The sequence below is a fragment of the Rattus rattus genome, chromosome 11 (genome assembly GCF_011064425.1).
Source record: "Rattus rattus isolate New Zealand chromosome 11, Rrattus_CSIRO_v1, whole genome shotgun sequence".
NCBI classification, from domain to species: Eukaryota; Metazoa; Chordata; class Mammalia; order Rodentia; family Muridae; genus Rattus; species Rattus rattus.
The window spans coordinates 73057540-73066674 of NC_046164.1; the positions used below are offsets into that span (position 1 = coordinate 73057540).

Genomic DNA, 9135 nt, shown 5'->3' on the forward strand with positions numbered 1-9135 from the left:
AGTCCAGCTCTCCTGCCCATCCATTATCCCATGCTTCTCTCACGCTGGGTCAGACTGAGTGACAGAGGGAAAGAGAGGTGGTCGGTGAGTCTTTGAGTTGGGAAGTCAAGGCTCAGTGTCAGGAATATCTCTTTTCAGTTCCGAGAAAATGTCCAGGATGTGCTGCCCGCCCTGCCAAACCCTGATGACTATTTTCTTCTTCGTTGGCTCCGAGGTGAGGGGAGAGGTGGGGTGTTGAAGAGGGAGGCACAACAAGAGGACCTGGGTCTCCAAAGATCTGTGACAACCTTTGGCTCGCAGAGTCTGACCACACCAGCTTAAGTTTTACAAGTCTAAGAAAGGGGAGGAAAAAGCAGATCTGACCCAGCCCCCAGGCCCCACCATTGCTCTTACTAGAGGCAGGGCAAAGCAGTCTTGTTCTACCTTTATCTCTCCCCCAACCCCATCTTCCCTCAGCTCGGAACTTTGACCTACAGAAATCAGAGGCCATGCTCCGCAAGGTAAAATACCATCCCGGAGATTTGTAGACAGTATTCAGATGGGGGGAGGGGACAATCAGTGCCTCATACCCCAAATTCCATACCTTGTTCAGGGTTCTGAGCCTCACGGGCCTAACCCTTTCATTTTCAGTACATGGAGTTCCGGAAGACCATGGACATTGATCACATCCTTGACTGGCAGCCCCCAGAGGTGAGTCCTGCCCCCAAACACTTCAGTCTCAGTGGACATATCACCTAAGAAGCCTCCGGCCACTGGAGACCACAAGGGAAGGCCAAGCAGAGAAGGTGCCCTTAGAAGCCATTAGTCCCTCAGGCCTTTCTGTGAGAATAAGGAATAATTCCTGTGTCAAGTTCTAGCATTGGCCTGGTGGTGGTGACAGACACCCTCAATCCAAGCACTTGGGAAGCAGAGGCAGGCATATCTCTGAGTTCAAGGCCAGCCTGGTCTACAGAATGAGTTCTAGGATAGCCTGGGCTACACAGAGAAACCCTATCTTGATAAACCAAAATGTTTTAAAATTCTCCACATGAGTTCGTTTAATCATCCGAACATTGTACATTATCATCCCTTTTGTCCAGTAAAAAGAATCTAGCAACTTGCCCAACGTCCCACAGTGCCATTGTGGATCTGGGGTTTGACCATAAGCCTGTCAGACCTCCCAAACGTGTATCTGAACCACCATATCCTGTCAGTCCCTCTTGTGCTCCCGCCCCAGAGTTCCAAAGCATCCTGTCCAGGTATAAAGCAACAGCCAACTGAGGCTACACCACTGGTAAGGGTAGGACCTACACTGGGGTCACAGTAACATGGTGATCATAGCTGGGGACAGTATGCCATCTATGCCAGCACTATCTTGGAGAGCAAGCATCTATGCAAGAGGAGGTGGGACACGGCCCAGAGAGGTGGTGTCACTTGCTCAAGGACATAGGGCATAGGAACAGCAGTGCCTGTATTATATCTGCTGGCTTTCAGAATGACATTCTCCAATACTAAACCAGACATGGAAGACATTGCAGGCAGGGCCAATGAGCCCTGAAGTCTGAAGCCAGGCCTGGCTGATACTGAGCCTTTGTATTCACAGCTGTGAGCAAGGCCCTCCCTTGCAAGACCCCCAGTGTTTTCACTTGGGACCAGGCAAGCCAATGTTTTGTCCCATGGCAGAGTGTACATAGACTTGGGTACGATAAGCTAGTCAGGTCTGAGGTTTCCCAGGGAGGTGTGTGATTCCAAGTGTCGTGTATCCTATGTCCAGGTGATCCAGAAGTACATGCCCGGAGGCCTGTGTGGCTATGACCGGGACGGCTGCCCTGTGTGGTATGACATTATCGGGCCACTGGACCCCAAAGGGCTGCTTTTCTCAGTCACCAAGCAGGACCTGTTGAAGACTAAGATGAGGGACTGTGAACGTATCCTGCACGAGTGTGACCTGCAGACAGAGCGGGTGAGGGTCTGACTGGGCAGGGTGAGCGACTAGAGGTAGGAGAGGCTGCCAGGACCCATGTTCCCAAGGACACATCCATGTTCTCTCTACCATGGTCAGAGGGTTCTCTGGTCAAACAGCCCCACCGCTTATCAGCTCTGTGACCTCCAAAAGTTCCTTACCTCTCTGAGCCTGTCTTCTCCCCCTTGGCAGGGTAGTCTGCACTAGTAAAGAGATGACGGGATTGTCCTCAGCTATTATGGGGTCACATCCTAATAAACCATCCTAAGTTTAAAAATTACCATTAGTGGGAGAGACACGTAAAACACTAACCCACTCAGCATCATAGCTTAGCCTAGTCTGCCTCAGATATGCACAGAGTGTTTTTACTAGCCTATAATTGGACACTGGAAGACAGCACCATCGTGAGTATCATTAGCCCAGAAAAAATTAAAATTCAACATTCAGTCTAAGAGTTTGAGTGAATGTGTGTTGCTTCTCACCATCATAAAGTTTTTAAAAATCATTAAGTCCAGTGAAAGGATGGGTAGGCGGATGATGGGCAGGTAGATGGATGATGGGTGGGTGGGTGATGGGTAGGTGGGTGATGGGTAGGTGGGTGATGGGTAGATGGGTGATGGGTAGGTGGGTGATGGGTAGGTGGGTAGTGGGTAGGTGGGTGATGGGTGGGTGGGTGATGGGTAGGTGGGTGATGGGTAATAGATGGATGACGGGTAGGTGGGTGGATGAATGAGTGGGGAGATGTACTTTTTTCTTGTCCACTTGTTACTCTGAGGACAGAGTGGAGGGTTGGAAGTGTCCTGAGAGTCACGTACTTGAGTTATCAATTCCCAAGCTTATCCTGGCACTGCTCCTTCCTCATCCTCACAGCTGGGGAGGAAGATTGAAACCATTGTGATGATATTTGACTGTGAAGGTCTGGGCCTGAAGCACTTCTGGAAACCTCTGGTGGAAGTGTACCAGGAGGTGAGGAGGCCCAGGGGTGGACATTCACACCACACATACACACACACACTTACACACATGCATGCACACACATGTGCGCACATGCACACACACACACTCATTCACACCACACATACACACACACACACGCACTCAGTCACACCACACATACATACACATACATATGCATTCACACCACACATACACACACACACACGCACTCACGCACGCACGCACACATGCATGCACACACGCACACACACACACACACACACGCACATACGCACACACACACTTGACTGACCAGCTTGGCCTGCTTTGCCCTTACAGTTCGCTTAAAGCACAAATTAATAAAAGGTGGTTTCCTTCCTAGCCCCACCCTGAAAAGAAACCTTAATAGGACTCCTGGGAAGTGCACAAGAGAGCACAGAGTCTGTTTCCACATCAACTCCAGCCCTGTTCTCTTGCTCTGAGCCCTGGACAAGTTATCTCCTGTCTACCATCCCTACCCCCAGCCCTGTGCCACCATGCTTCAGGCTCCTCCCCTCCAGCCTGGGGACAATTAGACCGGGGAGTAAGTCTGTACAGCATGCGCACCGGGCTGAGCAGATTCCAAACGCCTGGCACACTGCAGTCTCCATGATTATCATCTGTTGTTAAAATGATTCTGCGGTTACTGTGGGCATTTGATTCTAACTGTCTGAGGTGGGATGCTTCCCTTCAGAAGCCAATGGAGGTGATACCTAAAAGAGTATTTCCTTTAAAGCCTCCAGGCAGGATACAGCAAGGAGGGGGAGGGGAGAAGGTGTGGGCTCTGAGGGGCTTTTTTTGGCCCCACAGTTCTTTGGCCTCCTTGAAGAGAATTACCCAGAGACCCTGAAGTTCATGCTCATTGTGAAAGGTAAGTAAGATGTGGCTCGCCCTCCTGGAGCCTCCACACCCCTATCTTTCACCCTTAGGGTCTTGATGGCCTCTTCCTGGGGCAAACCACTTGGTGTCTGGCACAGAAGGGCTCAGGAAATGGTAACATCCGGCTTCACTTGGAGAAGGGCTGCTCTAAACTCAGCCCCGCTAGAAACGCCTCTTCCCTTCCCTATGACCATCTTTCCATCCTTGGGCTGTCTGTGGCCCTAAGATGCCCAGGCTGATCTTGAACTCACTCTGTAGCCCACATAGGCCTTGCACTTGCCGTGTTTCTGCCTCAGCCTTCAGAGTATATGGGATTATAGACCTACGCTACTATTTATTCTCCTTTTCTTTCTTTTCTGTCTTTGTGTGCATGTTGGGATTTTGTTTATTGTTTGTTCTTTGAGACAGGGTCTTACTATGTAGCTCTGGCTGTCCTGAAGCTCACTGTATAGACCAGGCTGGCCTCAAACTCACAGAGATCCACCTCCCTATCCCTTCCAAGTTCTGTCTCTGAAGGCATGCACCACCATGCCCAGATCGTCCTGTTTTTCTGAGCAAGTTATCTGCTCCTTGAAAGCCTCTGAGCCTATGCGTGTGGTGCACATTCCTGGCCTGGCACCATTCTGGGGACTCACTAGCCATTCGGGTGTCTGCTGCTCAGGTAGGTAGGTTGGTAGAAAGACGGCTTGTTGGATAGTTGGTGAACTCATTGCTTGGCTGGCTTTCCAGATGACCGGCTGTCTGGATGTCTCAGTAGCTAAGTAACTGGTGTTGGGTTGAAGAGTTGACTGGGGTGGCTGACTGACTTTTAGCTTGGTTGGTTGTCTGGCTAGCATTCTGATGACTGGATGTTTGGGTGGTTGCCCAGCATGTTGGCTGACTGGATGGTTGGCTGGCTGGTTTGTTCCAGAGCTGAATTTGCATGGTCAGCTGGTTATTTGGAGATTGGCTCTTTGTATGGCTGTCTGGTAGTTGGAGAGAGCAATTGATTAGATGTCTGGCTGCTTGGCTGGTGGCTGATTCATTTTCTGTTTAGCCAACTCGTTGGGTTTGGCCATTTGGTGAATTGATAAATTATTTGTTAGCCGGCTGCCTCGTTTGATGGCACTTGGCCAGCTCGTTGATAGAGTGGTGAGCTTCTTGGTCGGCTTGGAGGCTGACGACTGGCTCACTCATGCAGTGGGTAGGCGGCTGGTGGATGGCTAGTTAGTTGGCTGTTTCTTGGGTGACTGGGTCTGAGACAGCCAGGTCCATCATGACTTCTGTATCATGAGCTGTGTCCATTGTAGAAAGGTGGCCCAGTGGCTTGATCTCTCCCTGTTAATCTTCTTGTATCTTTCCAGCCACCAAACTGTTCCCCGTGGGCTACAACCTCATGAAGCCATTCCTGAGTGAGGACACACGGAGGAAGATCGTAGTGTTGGGAAGTAAGTCCTCCAAGTGCCCTGTCCCCAGGCGTCACACCTAAACTTTAGAGTGATGCTGGTCCATCCCTGTGCTTCATACCTAGGCTGTAGAGTAATGCTGGTCCATCACCCCTTCCAATGCTCAGCACATCTCCTGCAGCCACAGGTTCCTTCTTACCCTCAGTGAGATGGGATAGAACCAAGATGTTCCCTAAGCCCCATTCCCTGCCTTAGCCTCAGGATAAGTGAGGAGTAAGGCCTCTGCCCCTTATGTTTCAGCTCCATTGCTTCTCAACCCCAGCTTTATGTGCCCTGGCTTTCTTTCTGCAAACCCTGTGCTTTTTAATGGCAACTCTGACCCTGAAGAATACTGCTTTAGGTTTTCCTCTGACCTCTGTGAACACGCACACATGTGCATGTTTGTGTGCTTGCACATGTGCACCTACACACAAGTCATGTAGACAATATAATTTGTTTTTCTAAAACCAAGTATACTGGGCCAGAATGACGGCTCCGCTGCCACCAAGACTGATGACCTGAGTGTCCCCAGAGCCCACACAGCAGGAGAAAACTGACACCCACAAGTTATCCTTTGACCCGTGTATGTTGTGATGTGTGACCCCCCTTACACAGATAATAAATATAATTTTAAACATAGTAAAATAGAATATGTATAACACATAGATTTTAGAAGGAAATACAAATAATTTTAAAGGTGTTGTTTGTATTTTCCTATTTTCTCAATTTTGCATATTACTATAAGTAAAAAGTAATAAGAAAAGTGTACTTCTTATTCTTCTTTTTGTTTTGTATTTTAAGACGCAATGTCCTCAAACTCACCATCCTCCTGCCTCAGTCTCTTGAGTACTAAAAGTACTACCATTGTATGCCATTCCCCTGACAAGAGTTGGTTTTTAAAGTGGCAAAAGTGGGTTGTGGGTATATTTCAGCATTTGCCCAGAACATGTGAGGCCCTGAGTTCCATCCATGGCACTGTAAGATAGATAGATAGACAGACAGATAGATAGATAGATAGATAGATAGATAGATAGATAGATAGATAGATAGATAGATGGATGGATGGATGGATGGATGGATGGATGGATGGATGGATGGATGGATGGATGGATGGATGGATGGATGGATGGATAAATAGATAGATAGATAGATAGATAGATAGATAGATAGATAGATAGATAGATAGGTAGATAGGTAGATAGGTAGGTAGATAGGTAGGATAACATGAAGAAAACTAATTCTGAAGCCTAAGTCAGTGAACTTGGAGGAAAACCATCCCTCAAACAGTATTCAGTTCCTCTAACTGTGAATGGAGGATCTAGAAATGAGGGCTGCAGTCTTATGTTCCTCACTCTCTCTTTCTTCCCAATACCCCAGCTCCTACCTCTACCCGTGACCACTAGGGATGAGAGCTTGATAGGTGAGAAAATAGGCTGGTTGTGGGGAAGCACCAAATCCTGGAGTAAATGGACCCAAGTCCTCTATTCCTCTGAGGCCCATAGGCTCAGTAATTTGGCCCTAGCGTTCCAGGCACGGTGCTGTTTCCCACTTCCCACTGGAGGGGAGGAATATTCCATAAGGTTAGCTACAGGGCTAGGACCACAGCAATCCCCAGCACCCAGGACCCCTAGAGACTCACATGTGAATAGCAGTCATGGCATTATACCTCGTGGTTGTGATGATGAAAGAGGCAGGTGATTCTCTAGACAGAGCTGCTCCCACCACAAGATCTTACTGACTGAGTAATCTCACCAAGGTCGACCTTCAAGAATGTACCAATCCATCAGCCAAGGGCAAACGTGTTTCCATAGCAACTGGATTGTAGGAAAACCATTTCCTATAGCCTGAGGTATAGGTGACTTGGGAGTTATCCCTGGCCACCTAACTCCCTCAGTGTTTGCAGACACACGTTCAGGGTGCCCCGGTGGGTATGGGTGGTGCTTTGGTCCCTTCCAGGTGTGATAACCATCACTGAATCTTCCTACTCCCAGACAGCTGGAAGGAAGGTTTGCTGAAACTCATCAGTCCTGAGGAACTGCCTGCCCATTTTGGGGACACTGACTGACCCAGATGGGAACCCGAAATGTTTAACCAAGGTACACAGAGCCTGGGGCCAGGAAGGATTTAAGGAGGATGGTTGGGTTCCTATTCATTTCACCAACATCTCCAGATAAACGGCTGGGTACAGAGACCCCGTATTGAACTAGGTGTGTCCAGCTTTGTGGGACTTAATGATGAGATGTGCAGAGGAAGATGAAATGTGGGGCTTTGATTTGGAATTAAGCTGAAAGAAGATTCCAGAGGATGCGCTAGCCCTCCTAGAGAGCCAAGAAGGGTTTGGGGAAGTGAAGTGGGAATCTTCCCAATAGCGATAAACGTGTCTCTGGCAAGAGGAGTGACTCCGGAATCTATTGTAGATCAACTACGGTGGGGAGATTCCCAAGTCCATGTATGTGCGTGACCAGGTGAAGACCCAGTATGAGCACTCGGTGCAGATTAGCCGCGGCTCCTCCCATCAGGTGGAATACGAGATCCTGTTCCCAGGCTGCGTCCTCAGGTAGGGACAAATGACCGCTCCTCCCACAGCTGGGCTCCAACCCCTCAGGACCCCGTCACACCGAGCAGCAACCTGATCTCTCCCAGGTGGCAGTTCTCATCTGACGGAGCAGACATTGGCTTTGGAGTTTTCCTCAAGACCAAGATGGGGGAGAGGCAGAAGGCAGGGGAGATGACCGAGGTGCTAACCAGCCAGCGCTACAATGCCCACATGGTGCCTGAGGACGGGAGCCTCACCTGCACCGAGGCTGGTGTCTGTAAGTCCACCCCAGCCGTGCACTGACTCTGGAGACAGGAACCATCTTCCACCCGGTTTAGAGGATAAACATAGGCAGTGGGCTCTCCCCCCAGACACACACCGGGACACATAGCCCAGGTTAGAGCCTTCATTCATTCCCAAGTCATACTCGTGAACACTTACTGTGCACCAACAGTCAGAGACACGCGAGCCCCGAGGAACTGAGGGTGCTTGGATCACAGGACACAGGCATAGGACAATAGGGCAGGTGGCGCTTTCCCCATGAGGTCGTGAGAAATAAGCCAACTTCCGTGCAGCCTCAAAGCTGAGCGTCATGCTACCCCAGCTCCGTTTCAGCTTCAGTGTAGTTGCACAAGTGCAAGACAGTGCCCAATCTGGGAAGAACCACTGTTTGGGTCACCCATGGTCTGAGGATTAAAACCATTACTTCAGGCTTTGCCCAGCACCCACTTTATCCAAGAGGGCTAGGAAACTTCTGTTGCTCTCAGTATATGTGAGCATCCAGGTGTGAATATACCTGAATTAATATAATTAACATCTATTGTTCTCAGTATCTGTTGATGTAACTAAAGCCACAGGGTGATGGTCAAGAGGAAGTAGTTTCTGTTTACAGGCTCTGCTCAGAGCCACAGGTCCCACAGAGAGGTAAAAGGCGCAATGGGGAGCTGCACCAGCTCGGCAAGCACAGCCAGTAGGAGCTCATCTTTCCGTCTGTCTCATCTCCTAGACGTCCTGCGCTTCGACAACACCTATAGCTTCGTCCATGCCAAGAAGGTCAGCTTCACGGTTGAAGTGCTCCTCCCAGACGAGGGCATGCAGAAGTACGATGAGGAGCTCACCCCTATCTAGGTGGATCCCCCACTTCTCAGAGACCCCACCCTCTGTTTTCCCTCTTCTCTCCTTTCATTCCTAAACCTGATCATTAGTCGGGCTTACTCTGTGACACCAGTGCGCAGAGGAAGAGATTGCCCGGAGAAGATTTATCTGCTGTAGTCAAATTGCAAAATGATGAAAGGTTGGAGGTGTAAAGATTGCAAAAGAGAAAGAAGCACGAGGAAAAGACAGAAGATGGGTGTCACTGGGGTCTAAGAACAGGGAAA

The 9135-nt window shown here is 49.4% G+C and overlaps 1 protein-coding gene across 1 annotated transcript in view; it reads left to right on the top strand.

The window, feature by feature from the left end:
• Positions 1-8884, top strand: part of LOC116912367 (SEC14-like protein 3) — a 10247-nt gene extending 1363 nt beyond the window's left edge. The window contains 12 exon segments of the mRNA XM_032916427.1: positions 139-214; positions 457-500; positions 631-690; positions 1754-1942; positions 2813-2908; positions 3728-3788; positions 5140-5223; positions 7212-7269; positions 7271-7316; positions 7638-7777; positions 7864-8033; positions 8763-8884. Coding sequence (XP_032772318.1) covers positions 139-214; positions 457-500; positions 631-690; positions 1754-1942; positions 2813-2908; positions 3728-3788; positions 5140-5223; positions 7212-7269; positions 7271-7316; positions 7638-7777; positions 7864-8033; positions 8763-8884 — 1146 coding nt within the window.
• Positions 8885-9135: the final 251 nt, after the last annotated feature.